Genomic DNA, 22,371 nt, shown 5'->3' on the forward strand with positions numbered 1-22,371 from the left:
CAAGAGTTCTAAATACAATACCTTTAATACACAGAAGATAGAATACTCACTTCCTTCTAGCTGTATTTCCTCAGGTTTCTTCTAGTCTTACTCAAATATTAAAAAGCTCTTTCAGCCTGACTTCCCTTGTTGGAGCTATAATGAGAAGGACTGCCAGCTTCTCATTTTCAGAGTGACCTCATTTCATCACCTTTTCTCCCCAGCCTTCCATCTAGCCTGCTCTGTTCATCTTTCTACAGCTGGTAGCAGATGTGTGCCCTGGTTGAAGTTGTGGGGAGTAAGCCCCCATTTATTACTAGCATAGAGGGAAGAATGGAAAAGTAAAATTAAGAGAAAGAATACCTCCTCAGGGAAATTGTGGGTACATTCCAAATATTTGGAGAACTCTGTACTCCAAATATTCCTTTTCCAGGCACCACCAAGTTTCTGGACCCAGCAGTGCAAAGTAGTGTTCACATGGCTTTTTAATTATCTCATGCAGTTACTCTGTGCCCCCAAAACAGAATTACCAGAAATTTAACAAAACTATCTGTGTAGGGCACAGCATCTGTTAATAGCCCCCCAGTAGCACCGATGGCTCAGGAAGGGCGGAATCTCCTACTTTCAACTTGTATACCCCAGGCAGCACATAAAGTAGAAAAGAATAAGTAGAGGTGGAATTTGTCCCAGTCAGCAAAGATCAGGCCAAAGGTTGGTAGTTTTGGTGCAGCAAAAAGAGCATAGGGCAGGGAGGCACGGGAGCTGTAAGAAGTTTTAGCTCTGTAGCTATCTGTATGACCTTGAGCTACTTTTTAACTCTAGGCCCTCACAGTCTACAAATTCAGGATGTTGGATTTGATGATTTCTAAGGCCCTTGCCAGGCCTGACAATCTGTGAATGTTCATTGCCTCTAGGTGTCTGTGCCTGTCTCTCTGTGTGTTAACTTGGATGTGAGTGCCCACTTCCTGCCAGCTATCTTTCTTTAAGGCTTGGCCTGCCACTTAGCTCCCTCTGATAAGCATCCTGCTCTCTAGAGCAGCCTTGAATTGTCAGGAATAAGTTCCCAAACTGATCTTTAAAAATTAATAACCCTAAGGGAGGGCAGTCCAAGCCTGCATCCTCATATCCTCTGCCATTTCCAAAGCAGCACCAGTGTTTCCTGTGGCTCTTAATGTCGACTACTCATCTGGCTCTGGTTTATTGAACAAAGCCATCTTGAGGTGACAGAAAATCTGGTCTGAACTGACTCAATATCTCCTGAAGCAGTGAGCTCCTATCAGTAACCTCTGGGGAAGAGCCACCTGCTGAGAGAAGAGAGTCTTTCTCCCTCTCTACCTTTTCTGCTTTTCTTCTTCAGGCCACTTTGCAAAAGATTGCTTCATGCAGCCAGGTGGGACCAGATATTCTTTGATACCTGATGAGGAAGAGGAGAAAGAAGAGACAAAGTCAGCAGAATTTGAGAAACCTGATCCTTTGAGGAATTCTTCCCGGAAAAGAAAGAAGGTGAGTGTTTTCTTGCTTGTGTTTCTCATATTTTTTCAAGTTTTAAAATAAAAATGTACTTTTTGCAGAAATTTTAGAAATACTAAAAACAAAGAAAATCATGATCTCCAGTAATCTTTCCACTCATTTGCTTTCTAGTATTTCTAGTATTTTCTAATCTTTTATAGGTCATAATAAATAAATATATATATATACACGTATATATGTGTGTGTGTACATATAAACACATATACATGTAAATATAAAATTATGGTCACACTAGGTATATTTTATACTCTTAATTTTTTCATTTTAGTTTTTAGTTGTAATTGTTCTTCAAAAACTTGCTGTAAGAGCAACACAGTATTCTACCTCATGACTATATGATTATTTATTTGTTTTCTGATTATTGAATATTTTATGTTACTTCAAACCTAAATTTTTGGCTACATCATATACTGTTTTCTAAGGTTAGATTCTGAAGTAAGATTACTGGGTTAAGATTTTAAGGCTCGATAACATTTTATAAAACTGGTTTCAGAAAGTACTTATCTATCCCCAGCAGTGTAAACATTATCTGTCTTCACCAAGTTCTGTCTCTTTTCTACTGCTTGGAGCAGAGAGCAGTTTATAAAATAGACTATACTGTAAAGAAACCTTGCATCAGTAGCATGCTACACAAAAACGAAAGAACTCTGCTATAGTTTGGTCAGAAAATGACATTCTATTGGGTAGGATTTTTCTTTCAGTACTTTGAGTTGAATCCAGGGGCAATTTACCAAATCTCTTTTTGGGTACCAGGGATTGAGCCCAGGGGTACTTAACCACTGAGCCACATCCCGATCCCTTCTTATTTTTTATTGTGAGACAGGGTCTTGCTAAGTTGCTTAAGGCCTCAACCTCCTGAGCTCTGGGATTATAGGCACATGCTACCATACTCAGCCATCCCCAATCTTTTTATGTTTTATTTTGAGATAGGGCTCACTAAGTTGCTGAGGCTGACCTAGAACTTGGGATCCTCCTGCCTCAATCTCCTGAGTCACTGGGATTACAAGCATGTGCCGCCACATGGTGGCCCACAGCGCTTGTGTAGGATTTTTCTATGACCAATTATTTAATTTTGTTTCTAGATCTTTGGCACTCTTATTGAATGGTAATTTTGCGCCAGGTATTGTAAACTCTAGTAATACGACGACTGTGGTGAAATTCTTGCCCTCAGTGGGCATTATCTACAAATTAAGTATTATCTTCATTTTACAGATGAGGAAGAGACCATTATACCATAGTAAGAATTAGTCGGTATATGAATGATAATTTATTGATCTATATTTTCTCTCCCTGGGTGATCCTATGCCTCCTAAGATTTAACTGCCTTGAGGACTTCCACATCTCTAACCAGTATCCCATAAGTACCTCAGACTTTGGTTCAAGTCATTTAAACCTAGGTTTGAAGCCCTTCTGTGCTATTTACCGGCTGTGTAATTTGGGGCTGGCTTCAGACCCTTCATTTGCAAAGTGGGATTGTTGTGATCTTTGATGGCACTGTTCCTTGCAGAGGACTAGCCCAGCTCCCAGAAATAGATGTCACTAACAAATATTTTCTAATTAATGCTATCATGACTACCTTAATCTCTTCTTTACCTCCTCCCCACTGCTCCCTACCAAAATCATTTTTGTCCTTCAATATATTACCTATTTTAATGGCAGCAGTACCCTCCCAGTCTCCCAAGAAAGACACCAATATGCCATTTATTTTCCTCTCATTTTCATTCTACATTTAGGCAGTCACCAAGTCCTGCCAGGGGCACATTTTAAACATCTCAAAATTCTGTTCCTCCCTCCTTCTTCCCCTACTACAGTACACTTCATCCCCTTACATCTCTCACATTCAGACTATTGAAGTAGCCTGAGGAGTTTTAGAAAACACATTTGCCCCTATTTCTTAGGTACCAAGTTTGCAGGGCCTAGAATCAATCAGATTTTTTTTAATACAGCACCTTCTTTAACTCACTGCCATTGTTCGTTGTTGATTTTTCACCCACTGCTTTAACTCTGAACATCAGAGTGCTCCATGGTAATTTGTCCTGTTGTGTGGTTTTAAACACTATCTGTATACTAATAACCTCCAAATTAAGAACGTCTATTCTTACTTTTATCCAAATCTGACCTTTTCTCTGAAACTCTAAATTTAGATAACAGGCTGTCTATGTGACATCTCCATCTGGTTGTCTAGTTGACTTCAAGCTTGACACACCCCAAAACTTAATTCTCTTACCCAAAGCTACCCTTTCCACATACATCCCTGTCTCAGTGATGGATCACATTCACCCCTTTTGATCAAGTCCAAATCTGTAGACTTTGGATATAGTATTTTGTTTTGTTTGTTTGTTTGTTTGTTTGTTTCTTTAATTATGATGCCAATGAATATAACATAAAATTTACTACCTTAACCACTTTAAGTCTATAGTCAGTGTTAAATACATTCATGTTGTTCTACAACCATCATCACCATTCATCTGGAGAACTCTCTTCATCTTGCAAAACTAGAACTCTGTTCCTATTCAGTAACTCCCCTCCTCCTTTCCGTTGGCCCTTGGAAGCCCATTTTCCTGTCTCTATGAATTTAGCAGTCTAGGTGCCTCATGTTATACAGAGTTTTTCTTTTTGTGACTGGCTCATTTCACTTAGCATAATGTCCTCAGGGTTCATCCATACTATAGCATGTGTCAGAATTTCCTAACTTTTTAAGGCTAAATAGTATTTTCTTGTATGTCTATACCACACTTGGTGTATTCATCCATCGATAGACTTTTGGGTTACTAATACCTTTTATCTGTTGTGAATAATGCTACTGTGAGCAGGGGTTTCAAATATCTCTTTGAGACCCTGTTTTCATTTCTTTGTGGCATATACCTAGAATGGAATTTTTGGATTATATATTAATTCAATTTAATATTATGAGGAACCACTGTGCTATCTCCCATTGTGTCATTTTATGTTTTCACCAGAAATTTAGAGAATACGTGTTTGCTCCTGTTAAAATTTCTCCCCATCCTCACCAACACTTATTTTCTGGCATCTCATTTTAGTTTAGTGGGGTTTTATTTTTTTTGTTTGTTTTTTTTGGTTGGGCGGGTACCAGGGATTGAACTCAGGAGTACTCAACTACTGAGCCACATCCACAGCCCTGTTTTGTATTTTTATCTAGAGACAGGGTCTCACCAAGTTGCTTAGCGTCTCACTGTTGCTGAGGCTGGCTTTGAACTCAAGATTCTCCTGCCTTAGCCTTCCGAGCTGCTGGGATTATAGGCGTGTGCCACCACGCCTGGCTCTCATTTTAGTTTTGATTTGGATTTCCCTAATGATTTGTGATGTTGAACATCTTTTCACGTTCTTACTGGCCATTTGTATATCTTCTTTGAAGAAATGTTCATTCAAAGGTTTTGCCCATTTTTGAATCACATTGTGTATTTTTTTTGTTGTTTTTTAATTGTTGAGATTCTTCTTGTGCTCTGAATATCCCGTCAAATGTATGATTTGCAACTGAGTGGGGTGGCGCCTTCTTGTAATCTTATCTACTCCATGGTCTGAGGCAGGAGGATTGCAGTTAAGTTCAAGGCCAGCCTGGCAATACACCAAGACCCTTGTCTCAAAAAGAAAAGAAAAAGATACATGATTTTCAAACATTTCCTCCCATTTCATAGTTTGCTTTTTAACTCTGTTAATAGGTGTCCTTTTCCCCCTACCTTCAGATTTATTTTTTAAAAATTGTGGTAAAGAACATATAACAAAATTTACCATCTTAACTTTTTTTGGGGGCAGTCCTAGGAATGAAAACCATGGCCTCACACATGCTGGGTGTACACTCCTACCACTGAGCTATACTCCCAGCCCCCATCTTAACTAATTTTTAAGTGTGTAGTTTAGTAGTGTATATTTACCTGATGGCATTCCTTGCACATATAATTTGATGAAGTGAAAGTGACCTTTTTCTTTCACTGATTAAACCCAGGGATGCTTTACCACTGATCCACATCCCCAGTTCTTTAAATTATTTTATTTTGAGTCAGGTTTTGCTAAGCTGCTGAGGGTCTTGCTAGATTGCTAAGTCTGGCCTAGAACTTACAATCCTCCTGCCTCAGCATACTGAGTTGCTAGGATTGTGGGCATGTGCCCCTGTGCCCATCTGGTCCAAAAGTGTTTTTGCATGCAGGTATCCAGTTTTCTCAAGACCACCTATTAAGAAGATTCTACTGAGCCATTGCATTACATTGAGCTCCACAGAGACAGCGCCAGGGCAAGTGAGAGCCGGATGGGCAACTCTGTGCCCCGCTGAGGAAAAACAGCTAAGACGGGCAAAGGAGCTCCTAAGAAGCTGAGAGGCAAAATGCCATCACGTGCATTCTTTGTGCAAACTGCCGGGAGGAGCACAAGAAGGAGCACCCAGCTGCTTCAGTTAACTTCACAGAGTCTTCTAAGAAGTGCTCAGAGAGATGGAAGACCATGTCTACTAAAGAGAAAGGAGAATTTGAAGACATGGCAAAGATGGACAAGGCCTGTTATGAAAGAGAAATGAAAACCTATATCCCTCCTAAAGGGGAGACAAAAAAGAAGTTCAAGGATCCCAGTGCATCCAAGAGGCCTCCGGTGGCCTGTCCATTGGTGATGTTGCAAAGAAACAGAGATACGGAATCACTGCTGCAGATGAAAAGCAGCCTTAGGGAAAGAAGGCTGCTGAGCTGAAGGAAAAATACGAAAGGGATATTGCTGCCTACTGAGCTACAGGAAAACCTGATGCAGCAAAAAAGGGAGTCGTCAAGGCTGAAAAAAGCAAGAAAAAGAAGGAAGAGGAGGAAGATGAAGAGGATGAGAAGAAAGAGAAAGATGAAGAAGGTTATGATGATAAATAAGTTGGTTCTATCACAGTTTTTCTTTTCTTGTCTATAAAGCATTTAACCCCTTGTACACAACTCACTCCTTTTAAAAAAAAGACATTGAAATGTTAAAAAAAAAAAGGCTCTCCTTTCTCCACTGAATGATCTTGGCCCCCTCATTAAAAATCGTTTGACCATATACATGAGGGTTTTTCTGGGGTCTTTTTTCTATTCTGTGGGTCTCTGTGCCTATTCTTATGCCAGTCACCAATGTTTTGATTACTGTAGCTTAAGTAAGGAACTGAATCTTCCAACTTTGTTCCTCTTTTTCAAGATCATTTTGACTCTAAAGAGTCCTTTGAGATCCATGTGAATTTTAGGCTGGATTTTTCTATTTCACACACAAACACAAAATCATTGAGATTTTGATAGGGGTTTCACTGGATCTGTAGATCATTTTGAGTAGGTTGAACATATGGACATCCCTTTTTTGATTTTTAATTTTTTTTTTTTTCTGTACTGGGGATTGAACCCAGGACCTTGTGCATGCTTGGTGAGTGCTCTATCACTGAGCTACTTATCTATTCCCTGAATGGACATCTTAACCACATCAAATCTTCCATTTGGGCCTTTAAATTAATTAATTTTTTATTTATTTCATTTTATTTTATGATGCTGGGGATCAAACACAGGGCCTTGCACATGGTAAGCACATGCTTTACCACTGAATTACACCCTTAGCGCTCATGTCTTTAATGTTGTTCAGTAATATTTTATATTTTCAATATACAAGTCTTTCACCTCCAGCTGTTAGCTGCTGCCTATAATACAGACAGGACTAAAAAGAACATCTGCTTTGGGACCCAGCCCGAGTCATGTCCAGGTGCTACCACATGGGCCAGTCATCTGTCACCCTTGTTGAGGTTATAATTTCTTTTCCTGATAATTATGTCCATTTGATAAATTTGTTGATGAAGGTTAAATGAGATATGTGTGCAAAATGCCCAGCCCCAGCATCTAGAAAATTAAGTACTGTATACATGCTTACTGCTGTTATTCCCCTTTCTCAGTCTTTGCTTTTATTCTTGTTTTTCTTTCACATTGGATTGTTGCTGTCCTGTTTCAGAACTACAGAAAATGCTGCAGTAACCAGTATGTGCTTTTTTCCTAAAGAGATTCTTAGAGACATTTCAGCAGTGGCTTCTTCCCAGTTCTTCCTGACTTGTCAGCTGTGCACTCACATACCCTTTATCACTTTTTTCTTTTTAGACAGGGTCTCACTAAATTCCCCAGTCTGTCTTCGAACTCACCATTTTCCTACCTGAGCCATCCAAATAGCTGGAGTTATAGACCTGTAACACCATGTTCAGCTCACCCTTTATTTTCTGTTCCCCTTTGTACTTGAATGCAGTCCAGGGACCAGAGGAAGCTTTCAGCCCTCTAGGTCTTCCCCCTACTCAACTCCCAACATTCCTGCTGAACTTCAACTTCTGAAGTAACTGTTCTTTTGTTCTCTAGCTTAGGAATGCCCGATGTAAAATGTACCACTTGCTAGAGCCTGGGTTGTCTTTGTTCAGGCTGCAAAAGCACTTTTTTTTTCTTTTTTGGAGGGAGATGGGGGGAGTACTAGGGATTGAACTCAGAGCACCCAACCACTGAGCCACATCCCCACACTATTTTGTATTTTATTTAAAGACCAGGTCTTACTGAGTTGCTTAGGGCCTTGCTAAGTTGCTGAGGCTGGCTTTGAACCCGAGATCCTCCTGCCTCAGCCTCCCAAATCTCTGGGATTACAGGCAAGCATCACTATGCCTGGCGCAAAAAACACTTTTGAATTAAGATTGAGGTCTAGGAGAAGACCATCTCCCCAGTCCTTCACTAGCTGGGTTCCAGCGTGCCAGTGTCATCTTGTGATTTGTTTGCTCTTTATTCTCAACTGGTGTCCTTGAGAAAGAGAGTAAAGTAAAAATACTATCAAACTGTGTTAGAAAAGACAGTATTCTTGTTTAGCCTTGGTCAACTCATTTTATTTCCCCAAGTTGCAGTTTTTCCATCTATAAAATGAAAATAATAATTTATGACTTTTAGCTGAATATAGTGACATGGACCTATAATTCTAGCTACTTGTGAGGCTGAGGCAGGAAGAATTGCCAGTTAAAGGCCATCCTGGGTAAATAATGAGACACCATCTAAAAAAAAAAATCACTAATTTTGACCCTGACAGTTTTTTATTATTATTATTATTATTATTATTATTATTATTATTATTATTATAAGTGATGCAAAAAACTTGAAACTAGCTGTATGTAGTGGGGCACACCTAAAGACCAGGAGGCTATAGCAGGAGGATTGCAAGTTTGAGACCAGCCCCAGCAAATTATGCCCTGTTTCAAAATACAAAATAAAAATGGCTGGGGATATAGCTTAGTGGTAGAGTGCCCCTGGGTTCAATCCCCAGTACCACAAGAGGGGAAAAGAAAACAAAAACAAAATACTCAAAGCTGTGAGTGCTTTTAAATATTCTCATTTCCTTACCTAGGCTGGGCCAGGCTTGGAGGGAATTGGTCCCAGACTCTTGTTTACTTATTTACTTGCCCAGGACCCTAAGGAACAGACTCTGGTGAGACTTCCAAGCCCATAATATCCTGTGATGGACTTCTATGGTCTTGCCATCCAGGAATGTGCAACACCATAAGCCAAACCATCCGTTTGCTAAATCTCAGCTCCTCCCAGCCATGCTTGTTATAGCTTGGTACTGTGGGTCCAGGGAGCTTAGTACTCCACTGGGGATAATGAGAGTTTTGGTTTAATCGCTTTTCACAACTTTGACTCATCTGCTATAATTACTTGACCAAACTATAAGAACATCCTGGGAGTTCTCTGAAATAAGAGAAAAATGCTTTAGTGGACTGGGAGTATAGGTTGGTGGTAAAGCACTTGTGTAGCATGTGCAAAGACGATGGGCTTGATTCTCAGCACTGAAAAAAACACTTCTAGCTACCTACCTACCTCTGAGTAGTCATAACGTATCAAGCACTGTAATTAGAATTTATTTAATCCTCATAGCAGTCTTTGAAATTAGATACTCTAATTTATGGAAAACAGAGGTTCAGGAAAGGTAGGTTCTTTGTTTTGAGTGACATAGTAAGTTAAGTAGCAGAGCTAAAATTTGAATTTAATTCTTAATCCAAAATCATTCTTCTGACCATCATACCATGATGCCTCCCATAATTCTGTAGGAAGAGAGTCCTTGTGCTACATCAGGAGATTTCCATTCACATCATCCATATGCATATCCCAACCCTCCCTTTATGATCTGGGACAAGTGGCTTCCAACTTCGCAAAGCCATAGATAATTGTCTTATTAAATCCCCACATCCATGTGACATAAGTACTATACTTATCTGTTTTCCATTTGCAGAGGCTGAGCCTCAGTGAGGTGAGATGACTGACCAAGGTTACAGACTAGTAAATAGGACTCAGGTCTAGGATTGTCTTAACACCTAGTTCATTGTTCTTTCCCCTGTGATTTTACAGCTAACTTCTCCCATCTGGTTTATCAATCAGGCAAACTGGGCTCTCAGAATGTTGGTTGGAAGCCTGCAGGAGGAGCAGCAGCTTCACCCTTTTCTGTATTCTCCCTTTTTCCTCCCATGGTCTCTTTTAGAAACTTTAATAATGTGCTGGGAGCAGTAGCACACACCTGTAATCCCAGTGACTTGGGAGGCTTAGGCAGGAGGAGCGTGAGTTCAAAGCCAGCCTTAACAACTCAGGCCCTAGCAACTCAGTGAGACCCTGTCTCTAAATAAATTATAAAAAAGGGCTAGGGATCGCCTGCCTTTCACCTATCCATCACCCACCACCCAAGGTTCACTTCCTGATCATCCGACAGCAGTCAGCATACTGACCACAGACCACCAGTGGAGCACCAGCTGCCTGCTTTTGCCTGTCGCAGTACCTGCAGGTTTGGTTACACGTGGCTACTGCCATTTTGAGACAACAGCCAGGACTTGTAGGACCCCTGGCTGGACTGATTGCACCCCGCCTCCAGGACCTCTAGCCAACCACACCCATGCTCTGTGCTGCAGCTCCCTGTTTGCCAACACATTTGGAAGCCAGAGTGGCCATCTTGGATAATCCTGGAAGCTATATCTTCCATCTTTAGGTGGGCAAATCCCACCTGAGATGCCTGCTGGAGAGTGGAGGCTCATTTTCAGGTACCTCTCATACATCAGGCTACTGAAGATGGGGAGGTTTGAATACTATATGACTGTTACAGTATAGATTTTCTTTTTTCTCCTCATTGAAAAATTTTAAGTTTTTATTTCTTTACTTTTCTCACTCTCTTTTACTTTTGTTTACCTGTTCCCACGGAGTCTCTTTCTCCCTATTCGCATGCTAACAACCAACTTCTTTTGATTACACTCTCACTCTTTCTGTGATCTAGAACTTCTATATATTCTTTTCTTATCCCATTAACAGCTACATCCTACATCCCTCCGCATCCTCTTTGTCCTCCATTAGAAACTGCAGACCTTATTGCAAATCTGTTTGTTGTACTGAAGATAATTGAACTCATTCTGTTTATTATGATAATGTTAACATCCTCATAGGGGCTGTTTGGTCTAGGATTGCATACTGTCTGAACTGGGCACTGCTAATATTGATCTCCTTCTTAAAGAAAAGGTTTTGGAGACCTGTAGGGCCACTATAAGCCTATAGGGGGGAAACTGCAATACCCCAGATCTGCACTGCTAAAGGGGAAGATAAATGAATAACATGAAAAAACAAGAAAAGAAAATGATCCAAACAAACCTAGATTCTATATTCATAGAATCCAGTGACAGTATGGTAGATGAAATGTCAGAAAAGGACTTCAGATTATACTAATTAAAATGATTTGTGAAGCAAAGGATAAGAGAGCAAATTCAGGCAATGAATGATCATACCAATATAAGCAGTTGAAAGAGAAACTGCAGGAAGCAAAAGATGATTTCAAGAAAGAGATTCTCCAAAAAAAAAAAAACAAAACAAAACAAAACAAAACAAAAAAAAAAAAATGGAAATCCTTGAAATGAAGGAAACAATAAACCAAATAAAAAAACTCAATGGAAAGCATCACCAACAGACTAGACCACTTGGAAGACAGAACCTCAGACAATGAAGACAAAATATTTAATCTTGAAAATAAAGTTGCCCAAACAGAGAAGATAGTAAGAAATCATGAACAGATTCTCCAAGAACTATGGGACATCATGAAAAAGCCAAATTTAAGAATTATTGGGATTGAGGAAGGCACAGAGATACAAATCAAAGGAATGAACAACCTATTCAATGAAATAATATCAGAAAATTTCCCAAGCCTGAAGAATGAAATGGAAAATCAAATACAAGAGTCTTACAGAATACCAAATGCACAAAATCACAACAGATCCACACCAAGGCACATTATAATGAAAATCCCTAACATACAAAATAAAGATAGGATTTTGAAAAAGGGTTGGGGATGTAACTCAGTGGCTAAGTGCCCCTGGGTTCAATCTTCAGTACAAAAAAAGAAAAGAAAAAGAAATTTTCATAAGGCAACATAGATATTTGAAATTCAAGGAAAAGGCATAGATAATGTTTAAAACTGCTTAAACTTCCCCATAGAAGCCTAGAATCTGCTTTCCAGCTCTTGTATGGGTTTGTACTGGTTACTCTGGCAACATGGTGTGTGTGGGAGGGTCTAGTTTTGGGAAATTCTGAGCTTTGTTCTTTATCAATATATTCTTGTGAAGTGGTTTTTAAAGTTATATATAATAAATATTCAAGGATAGCAGGTAGAAGCTCATTGATGGCAGCGATTTTTTTTTTTTTTTTTCTCCAACAGGGTCTAACAGAAACCAGACTGGAAGATGACTCTTAAATCTTTTCTTCTGTGGCCTTAAATGAATCACTGTCTCTAGATAGATTAGTTAAGCTCTAAGGATCTCTTTCAGCTTTAGTATCCTGTACTTTTTAAAAAATGGAAGTAATAGAGCCAGGCATGGTGGCACATGTTATCTCTGCTACTTAGGAGGCTTCGACTTCGGCTTCGGCTTCAGGATTACAAGTTAAAAGCCAGCCTGAGCAACTTAGCAAGACCCAAAATAAAAGGACTGGGAAATAACTCAGTGGTGGAGCACTTGCCTACCATGCATGAGGCCCTGGGTTCAACCCCCCCAGTACTGCAAAAAAAAAAAAAAAGGTGGGGTGGGGAGGAGTGATAGATGTTTACTTTGTTTTTAAACCAAAGAAAGTGAAAGAACTCTGTCCTCCCTCCATTGATTTCATTCCTGAAATAACATTTATTACCAGTTGATGGGTCTTTTCCAGTGTTTTTCGTGTATTAGATATATATATAAGCATGTATTAATATGTACAGATAGCCTGATGGGGTAGCACAGGCCTGTAATCCCAGATACTCAGGAGGCTGAGGCAGGAGTCACAAGTTTGAGACCAGCCAGGGCAATTCAGTGAGATCCTTTCTTGAGATAAAAAGGGCTAGAGATATAGTTTAGCAGTAGAGTGACCCTGGGTTTACTCCCCAGTACCACAAAAAAAATTAAGAAATAAACAAACATACAACTAAATACAGATATATGTACACTATACAGTACACACATTTGTACACATGTACTCATATGTTGTATACACCGGAATTTACAATAGATACTGTATTGTCTTGGTTCTTTCACTTGTTTTGGCTATTTTTTGTACTCAAAATATTTACTTTAACATTTATTAAATGGCTCCCTTCTAATTACAGCTATTATTTTTTTAAAGCAAATATACACATACAATGTTGAACTTTAAATTTTTCTTTTCAGGAAAAGAAGAAAAAGAAACATAGAGACAGGAAGTCGTCTGACTCTGACAGCTCAGACTCTGAGAGTGATACAGGCAAGAAAGCAAAGCACACATCAAAAGATAGCAAGGCGGCAAAAAAGAAGAAAAAGAAGAAAAAGCATAAGAAGAAGCACAAGGAATGAGAGTAGAAAAGAGAGATGGGGGTGGTTGAGAGAATAAGGAACCAGGAGCTTTGTGCCTTGAAGCTCTGGCTCCTGAAAAGACTCATAGTGAGAATATGGCCTCCCACCCCACTGACTTCCATGGGAACGCAGCAAGCAGATTTGGGAGTTCCAGGTCAAAAGCAGCTGCCTAAATGAGTTTCTTTCCTTATTGCTTCTAATCCCTTTGCAAGTGACCCTTGAGGCCCACCCATTCATTTCACCTAACTTCCTTCATTCAGCAGGAGGTCTATTTACCCTCCCCAGCTGCCACTGCCAGAGCTCCTTTGTAGGAGTCCAGGCTAAAGCCACAGTACTGCTGTAGAGGTGAGTGCCTGGCTGTATTTGAACAATGACTGGCGCTTTCCTGTTGGTCTTCTTGAACCAGTTGATGGGGTAGTCTGTGCTGCATATGGGGGAGCACAGAGAAACTGGGAGCAGGAGGCAGAACATGGTGAGAAGTGGTGCTCACTTTTTCCATTCCCCAGTATGGTTCTATGCTAGAAGTGACAGCCAGTGACAACAGCCATAAAGCAGTTGTTTGCAGTTTGACTTATGTATGACATTCCAACAGACCACTGAACCAGACACCTGAAGCCAAGATCATTGCTCTCCTTTCTATTTACTACTGTATGAGTTGGCTAGTTCCACTTCAGGACTCTGCTTAAATTCCTGGCACTAAATGGAAATGTGTTTGGTTTTAAACCTACTGAAAGTTATTATTCTTATAATCCTTCTTCTTGGGTAACTTAACAGATTTATAGTCACTGAACCTGCATTAGTTGACAGAAAAACATTTAATATGTTCCCTTAGACTTTGGAGAGAAGCCCAGCCAAGGGCTGGTAACAGAGCTAGAATCGCTTGTAGGCCACAGCTTTCTTGAGGTCACTTATAAACCCTTCTGTAATGATCAGATGATCTCTTTCCCCAGAGTTGGTTAGAGAACCAGTAAGACTTATAACCTTGAGTACTAGCTTGGTGTATAGATGAGAGCTCAGCGGTCATCTTGACCAGTGGTCATCTCCTCCCACAAAAGCACAAACCTAGATCCTGTGAACCTACACAATGGGAAGGGAGTAACCACAGCATTCCACAAAGAGCCAGACCCAAAAGTACTCAATGCACGATGGGCCAGAGGTGACAGTTCAGTGGCCAACCCTCTAATGACTGGAATGGTAATTTGACCCAGGTAGGGGCAATGTCAAGGCAAGGTGTAGGTGCAGCTATCATTATTAGTATCCCTGAGACTGCCCATTATAGCTTCTCATCCAGTGTTTGATCTTGAGTGACCTTAAAGCAGTTATTTCTGCCGACTGACACACAGGGAAAGACTCCTAGAACCATGGCACCAAAGGCAACTGGGTCATCTTTGCTCTGCTTTATTGACCTCAGAGCACTCTTTGGATACAGTTTAAAAAACAAAACAAAACAAAACCACACGTACACAATGGAAACTGGAACTGGATTCAGGCTGGTGCCGTTTGACCTCAAAAGAATTCCCCAAAGTAGATTTATACAAAATGCCAGAGGAAAAAATGAGGCAATGTGGTGCTGAGTCCAGGGGTAGCCAGCTGGCAGAGGAGCAGTCAGTGACAGCGCTGGCAGGTCATGCCTCCTTCTCGTAAGTGCGAGTGCACACTGCACTGCCGTGGGTGAGTGTCTGGAAGGAAAGACGAGAGTCAGGGGAAGGCCTGAGCAGTACTCTCTACTCATCCTGGTAATTGTCACCTGAGTACCTGCTCTGTGCCAGGCACTTCACATACATACGTGTGTGTATATATATATATATATTTTTTTTTTTTTTTTTTTTCCCCCGTTTGATATGTACCAAGTCTCTAAGGTAGGCACTGTAATTCTTACTTGAGAGATGAGGGGAAATGAGCCTTAAAAAAGGATATAATTTGTTTCTTTTTCCCTTACACCATTCAGCTTCCTTCATCCTTACGCCTAAGATGGTGCCTGGCACACAGTAGACAAATAGGTGAATAAAAATGGCCAGAGATACTTGAGGAATGGCTGTGCTAAGCTACCATCTCTGCATTCTTTCCCTGAGTTCCCCAAGTTGGGGCAAGGCCAGATCCCTACCATCCAATCTGGTATCATTAGAGCCAAGCCCATGGCCTCACAGTAATCTGAATGGTCAGTGAGGTCTGGTACTTTGTATCCTATCCCCACCAAAGCTGGGCACCTTGTTCTCAACTCTGAGTGCAAGAATGCAGTTAGCAGTTATGCTCCCCAGGAAGGTCTTCAGTGAAGATGCCGATAAAAGAACTTGAGGCCCTACGGCATTAGAAGGTAAAGACCACAAGTGGCTTCCATCTGTGCCCTGAATCTGGGGGAGAGTTCAATGGAGGGTACATTCTCCAAGTGAAGCCCCCAAGCTTGTCTAAATAGACAGATCTGCCAGCCTGTGTTTAGTCCTTCCTATCCAGGCAATAGGTAAAGGAAGCCAGACCTAGAACTAACAGAGGGAATGGGGAAGAAAGGGTTGTGCTGTCCATCAGTGCCCCCACCCGTCACCAGTTTGCCCCTGCATGTAAGAGGGAAGGAAATGTTTTCATGGGAAATGGGAGCCTGTCCTGGAGAGCCTGGAGTCAGATTGGCCCTGCTTCCCACCTCCTCTTGGGCTGTGGCCCATCTGCTGTCTGCCTCCCTCCCCAGTGATGGTTTCTGCTGTGCATACCCGGTCTCTTTCAGACTTCCCAGCAGCACTGAAGGTAGGGGTTAGTACAACCCACTTTATAGTTGCACTTGAAGAAGGTGACTTGTCCAAGTCATGTAGCCTATAAACCGGGATTTGAATCCAGACCTTTGTGAGTCCAAAGCTATGACCCTGCTTCTGCCTCTCTTGTCCCAGCTTTGATGGCTCCCAGGGGAGGACCTTGGCCTTTTACAGGCTAGGCTATAAAAAGTATTAGTAAACAGTTTGCTAAGGCTCCAAACTTGCCCGTCTTACCAAGATGAGTTTCCCATCACTTAGCTCCCGCACAAGTGTAGTCTCCTGCCCGTCCCACTTCTGCACATGGACAAGTTTTCCTCCATCCAGCGTCACAGTGGACTGTGGAAAAAGGGTAGAGGCCTGAGCGGTGATCTGAGCCAGGACTGAGGGACAGGATAAGAAGAAAGAGAGAGAAAAGTACTTATCCTATACTCCACAGCCCTGCTTCCTCCAAGACAGAAGACATGTACCTGTCCATATTCCTGATGGATGAGCTGAGGAGGAGTTCTGGGATCTCTTTCTGGTTGTGGCCATCACACAGTGTCTAAAAGACCCTTTGTGATGGAGAGTATTAGAAAATTAGGTTTCCCTCTCCTCAGTCCAAATCATATGACCCCCCTTCAGCTGACAAGAGGGCAGCAACTACAAGGTCATTGGGCTGGGTGTCCTTGGAGTGTGCCTCAACCCTGGCGCAGAGGCCCACTTAGTCCTCTGGGTGCTGCCAGCCTGCATCAGCTGGTTCTCATTTGGCAGCTCTCCCAGGTCTGTCTCCTCTAGGAATTTGGGGGCTATAGTCCAGACTTAGGAACCTTGCTGAGCAAGGTGCAGCAGGGTACAGAGGTTGTATTTATGTTTTTGGGTTGCTATGTCTTGCTGTGCTTTCTGTAGCCCACCTTACTCCTCATTCTCATCCCTCTGAGTTTTCTGCCCATTCAGACCAAATTATGTTTGGCACTCACATCCCAGAGTTGTGTTTCACTAGGGTTCTTGCCCCTCAAGAACTGGCAAGCTTAGGGAGGTAGGGATATGTGGCGGGACGGCCACCTTCCAAGGTCAGCTTCTGTTTTAGGGCAACATCCCCGGCTCTGCTGCCAGCCTGCTGTGTGATTCTGTGCTGGGGTTTAGCGCCTCTTCCTCTGCAAGGAAAACAGCCCCTACTCTTCTTCCTGGGGGTAGCTATGAGGAAACCAGTGGAAGAGCCGTGTTTTAGGGTGAAGATGCCGCTGTAGGGATACCCTGTAGAAGTCAGAGCCCCTTATTTCTCTCCCATGCCTGGTCCTGTGCTAGGAAGCCTGAGGCAAGGTGCCAAGAGAAAACCACCATGGGGTAACGGAGACCTGAGACTGGGGGGTAGTTGCTCCCTACCCCCACCCTGGAACAGGGAGTTACGACTTGGTGGGAAGACACCCAGGGCAATGTGAGTGTGTGTCTCAGAATACCATTCTAACTGCCTGTCAGTTGGCTGCACTGGAAATAGTTCCAGGGTCACTGGCCAAGCCTGGGAATTACAGGTTGCAGAAGAGGAAACATCTGAATAGGTCTCAGTCTCTTGTTCCCAGCTGCCTGCTTTGCGGGTGGAGGCCTGGATGACCTCACTCAGTGGAAGGCCCTGAATTCTCCTGGGCACCAGTCCCAAAACACTTCAGGTCACAGCCATGGCCGCTTAACTCCTCCATCTATGGAAGAGGAAAGAAACCCAGAGCTTCTGCATACCTTGCACAAGGTCACCCAGCTGGAGCTTAAGGAGCACTGAGGTCAGAACATTCTGGCTCTGTGCTGCCCACTCCCAGAGGCAGCTGGTAGGTGCTTCCAAGAAGGGACGGCAAGTGGACGGAACTAATACGTATTTAGCACCTTGGATCTTCTAGCACCGAGCAAGCTTTATGAACCTGTGTCATCCAAGTTCCCTATAAGAGCCTGCCCTTCAGGGTCTCAGCCCCCTTCATTTCCCATGCCCCGTTCCCTGACTTACCTTGACCTTCCTGTCATCTGCTGTAGTCTCATCAAACTCCACCCCCAGCTGAAAGCTGATCTCCGTGTTCTTAAAGGTGCTCTGTGTTTTTAGGATGATGGTGTCCCCATTCTTTTCAATGATTGTGGTAGGCTTGGTCATGCTGGCCACTTGCCTGGTAGCAAAGCCCACACCTGAGGGCCAGGGGAAGATGATGAAAATATGAGCTGCAGCCCAGAGGCACTATACAAGCTCAAGGAACTTGAGAGGAACTGTACAAGCTGATTCTTAGACCAGGATCAGCCTAAATCTTTGTGTGGCGTTTTTTGGGAGGTGAGCAGGTACTGGGGATTGATTCCAGAAGCACTTTACTACTGAGGCACATCCCCAATCTTTATTTTTTATTTTGAGACAGGGCCTCATTAAATTGCTAAAGCTGATCTTGAACTTGTGATCCTCCCACCTCAGCCTCCCAACTCACTGGGATTACAGTTGCTGCTGCACCTGGCTGCCATTATTATTTTTTTTTAAATTCAGTCTTCCCCTTAGCTCTGTGGAGCAAATAAACTTGACCCCATTAGATGAGAAACATAAGGAATAGGCATGCCACAGGAAGTCAGTTGCAGAACTGAGATTAGAATAAAGTATCAAATAGCCAGGCATGGTGACACACCTGTAATCCTAATTACATGGGAGGCTGAGGCGGGATGATCACAAGTTCAAGGCCAGCCTGGGAAACTTGGTGAGACTCTTGTCTCAAAAAATAAAAAAGGTTGGGAATGTAGCTCAGTACTTGAGTATCCCTGGGTTCAATCCCCAGTGCCAACAATAATAATAAATAAGGTATCAAGTATGTTGTGTGGTAAGTACTGCTTTACCTCATTCAGTCCTTCCTATCCCCTTGAAGGGTTGATAACAGTTATAACTGTTATCTCTATTTTACAGATGTAAACACCGATGGAGTTTAAGCTAAGGGTCACACACCTGAAGTTGAAGCCATAACTGACTACAGAGCTCATTTATCTGTTCCTCCATACCACCTCCCAAGGCAGAGCACCAGGTTACAGTCCAGGCTACCCAAGTAGCTCAAACTCAGGTGAAATAGACTTTGACTTAAGAATTTTCCACCTTTGGAAATTTTTACCTGAAACCTGAGAAACATTAGTGCTCTTATCCACCAAATGTGGGAACACAACCATTGCAAAGCCTCTCATTTGGGGGGGGGGGGGGGGGTACAAATTTAGAAGACTGGGGAGAGGTCTAGGGTGGTAAACACAATGAGTTAAGAAACACTCGTCCCCTGACTCCTATGGGGACTCTCCTGGCCTATGCATGGCTTCCCTGGGTGCTGGGCAAAGTCTCCCAGCAAATGAACACAACTTTCAGGCTAAGCCTTCGTGCCTTCAGGCTGTAGCTTCCCTGGAATCTGCCCTTTTGCTACTGAACTCTCATCATGACTGCCCTGCCCCACTGCCCCCAGCAGCCTCTACTGAGCTGTCCCCAAGGCAGCGGTGAGGCAGGACGCAGCCCAAGATAGTGGTGTCTGGTCTAAATGTGCCTGAGTACACAGTGCTTACTGGAAGCTGTGGTACGTTGCACATGTTTTATACAGGTTGTTTTACTTAATGCTTGGAAAAGCCCTAAGGGTAGGTTTTATTGTTCCAAGTTTACAAATGGGGCTCTGTGTGGTGTCTTATCCGAATTCAAACAAAGAGCAAGTGATAGATCTAGACTCCCAGACTGTTCACTGTTCCCGCAGTGCCATTCTGTCCTCACATAATGCATGCATCAAGGCCACCAGTTGTGCCTGTGTTCGTTGGTACTAAGCTGGACCTCTTTGCCTCCTGAGAACCCTTGGTTTAGGGCACGAGGGGTAGGGACTGCCTCTGCTGCAGTTATGCTGATGCCAGCCCACCCTACCTGGCCAGTGAGGGACTTGGCCTTACTTCCTGGTATCAGGGTGAGTCAGACCAGTCATACTCCCTAGTGCAGAGGTGGGCCTTGTCACCGTACAGAAGCTGTTTGCTCAGGAACCTGTCAAGGGGTATGGAGTGTGTGAGGAAGGAAACCAGAGATGAATGAGGGACTGAGACACAAGAAACTAAGGAAACTGCAAGGCATGATGGCGCACACCTGTAATCCCAGTGACTTGGGAGGCTGAAACAGGAGGATCACCAAATTCAAGGCCAGCCGCAGCAACTTAGACTCTGTCTCAAAAAATAGAAAAAGGGCTGAGGGTGTAGTTCAGTGGTAGAGCACCCCTGGGTTCAATCCCTAGTACCACAAAAAAAGAAAGAAATGAAGCCAAAGCTAGCTCCTGAGAGCTAAGGTGTTGTTTTCTTCCTTTCCTTTTCTTTCTTTTCCTTCCCTTCTCTTCCTTTCCTCCCTCCCTTTCTCTTCGCCTTTCCCCTTCTCCCTTTTCCCTTCCTCTCTCCCTCCCTCCCTTCCTTTCTTCCTTCTCCCTTCTTCAGTGGGCCTCATTCTATCTGAGAAAAGCAGGCTGAACAGTCTTAGGCCCTAACATAAGAAGCTGTCATGGGTTAAGAGCATAGCTCAGTGCTAGAGCACATGCTTAGTGTGTTTTAGGTCCTGGGTCAACCTTTAGCACCCCAAAAGACAAAACCTGCCCAAAGATGACAGGTCCTCAGGGAGACCTGGCCTCTGGCCCAAGTTGGGCAGAATAAGGGAACAAGGGTAGTAAACTTGTTTTAGCTCAGTTTGGGGCATTTGGCCCAAACGTCTGCTTTGGGAAGAGGAACTAAACCTGGGCAATTCAGATTCCCCAAGAGCTTGCTTCTCTTCCAAACAGTGGTTGCCTTCTTGGAGTCACTAGGTATGTCCCCAGGATAGGGCAGGTGCAACTGAGAGCTAGGGTACACTTTTGGTACCTGTTCCAAAGAAGGACTAGGAGCAAAGATTGAGAGGGATCCCTACATACACCTGTTTGCCTATCTGCTGCAACCAGCCCTCCTTCCTTGGAAGCAAGGCAAGGAACCCAGCTCAACCGTGAACATCATCCCAGGTTTCCCTGTCCCAGCCTGGTGGACTAGAATAGAGCCCAGAATTTCAGAGAAAGGGTATCACCTTCTCCATCTAAGTTCAGACCAGCAGAGGAAGGGCTGAGGTCAGTCTTTCGGTAAGCAGTTCCTCCCATTCCTAGTGTCTACAGGGTAGTGGGAAGAACTCTGGGTTATGGATCTGTAAGTCCTGGGTTTTCTTACCAGCTCTGCTATGGAATTTCTACTCAATCTTGGCCTGTTTTCCTACGGTCCTTACCTGTAGGATTCTTTGAAACTATTCTTCCCCATTCTACAATCACACAGTTCTCCATACCCTCCTAGACCAGTGACCCTCCCCCTTGAACAGGTCTTGACCTTGCTCTAGAACCCCCTGCTGCACCCTGGAAGTCCAAAGGCTTTCTCACACTGCTCCTTGCACTGAACAGGTGGCTGAGATAGGCTGTAGGGAAGCCCAGGTGGCGATGGGCCTCTTGTCCCACCCTACCACCAGGCTCACTTACAGTGACTAAGACCTGCTTACACACCACTGCAGGCCAATGCCAGATTGCTGAGAAATCACCTCCCAGGACAGTCTTTTCCCTAGTGCAACATGGAGGGGAAGGGATTTTGGCTAACTGTGCCAGGGTCTCTGTCTCACCTCTTGCACATATCCTATTCACTCATTTTTCTCACTCAATCTCTTTCTAGGTTCCTTCCTACTTCTTTAGGTCACAGTACACTATCTGTCCCATTCCCTTTCTGGATTCGAACTCCTCCAGATTCCGTGCCCCACATACCCCTTTTTTTCTCCCCAGGCTCACCTTGGGCTTTTGATTAGTGCTCTTCTCTTATCCAAACCCTCCCCCTACCTCCAGATCATATACCCCTCTTCCTAGAAAGCGACTCCCTGCCTGACATCGGGAGACACAGCTGCCTCCTCCCTGCACCTCCTTACCTGGGTACCCCTCTGCCCACGCCCCAGCCCAGGCTGCCATCTCTGCGCCCCGCTATCCAACCTTATCCAGGAGGGATGGATGCGGGCAGGCGCACAAGAAACCAGACAAGCAGAGCGCTGTGCCAAGCTAGGTGAGCAGCAAGCCCCTTCCCACCCGGCATCCAGAGTTCGGCTACCCGCTCACCAAGTGACTTCATGTAGTCATCAAAATTCTTGCTGTCCACTAGTTTCCAGGTGCCCAGGAAAGCGTCCACCATGGTGAGGCTGGGCTAGGCTGAGAAAGAAACTGAGAGATGAAAGACTTGCAGACACTCTGGGACCGGCGGCTCCCGGACCGAGCTGCCGCTTTAAATAGCCCTTGCATCACATGATGAGCTGTG

The 22,371-nt window shown here is 43.4% G+C and overlaps 2 protein-coding genes across 5 annotated transcripts in view; one reads left to right on the plus strand and one right to left on the minus strand.

Annotated features, from left to right (window-relative positions):
* Nucleotides 1-14,138, plus strand: part of ZCCHC17 (zinc finger CCHC-type containing 17) — a 47,998-nt gene extending 33,860 nt beyond the window's left edge. For all 4 annotated transcript variants that reach the window (XM_079114781.1, XM_079114782.1, XM_079114783.1 and 1 more), the window contains 2 exons: nt 1,337-1,482; nt 13,187-14,138. In XM_079114781.1, coding sequence (XP_078970907.1) covers nt 1,337-1,482; nt 13,187-13,348 — 308 coding nt within the window. In that variant the 3' untranslated portion in view covers nt 13,349-14,138. The remainder of the gene's footprint in view (nt 1-1,336; nt 1,483-13,186) is intronic.
* A 592-nt stretch (nt 14,139-14,730) lies between these two features.
* On the minus strand, nt 14,731-22,330 carry FABP3 (fatty acid binding protein 3). Its single transcript, XM_079115208.1, has 4 exons — nt 22,176-22,330; nt 18,059-18,231; nt 16,324-16,425; nt 14,731-15,027 (listed from the first exon to the last, which is right to left on the minus strand). Exons 1-4 carry the CDS (start codon nt 22,246-22,248, stop codon nt 14,974-14,976), a joined length of 402 nt encoding a protein of 133 aa, XP_078971334.1. The 5' UTR covers nt 22,249-22,330; the 3' UTR covers nt 14,731-14,973.
* Nucleotides 22,331-22,371: the final 41 nt, after the last annotated feature.

Source organism: Sciurus vulgaris (genome assembly GCF_902686455.1).
Source record: "Sciurus vulgaris genome assembly, chromosome: 1".
NCBI classification, from domain to species: domain Eukaryota; kingdom Metazoa; phylum Chordata; class Mammalia; order Rodentia; family Sciuridae; genus Sciurus; species Sciurus vulgaris.

Bases quoted from the DNA above. Each gene is read 5' to 3' on its own strand.
- FABP3 (XM_079115208.1), bottom strand. From the start codon at position 22,248: ATGGTGGACGCTTTCCTGGGCACCTGGAAACTAGTGGACAGCAAGAAT. The intron at 16,426-18,058 runs GTAAGTCAGGGA...CTTTTTCCACAG, and splicing joins CAGATGACAGGAAGGTCAAG to TCCACTGTGACGCTGGATGG. The intron at 15,028-16,323 runs GTAAGACGGGCA...CTTTCCTTCCAG, and splicing joins GTGATGGGAAACTCATCTTG to ACACTCACCCACGGCAGTGC.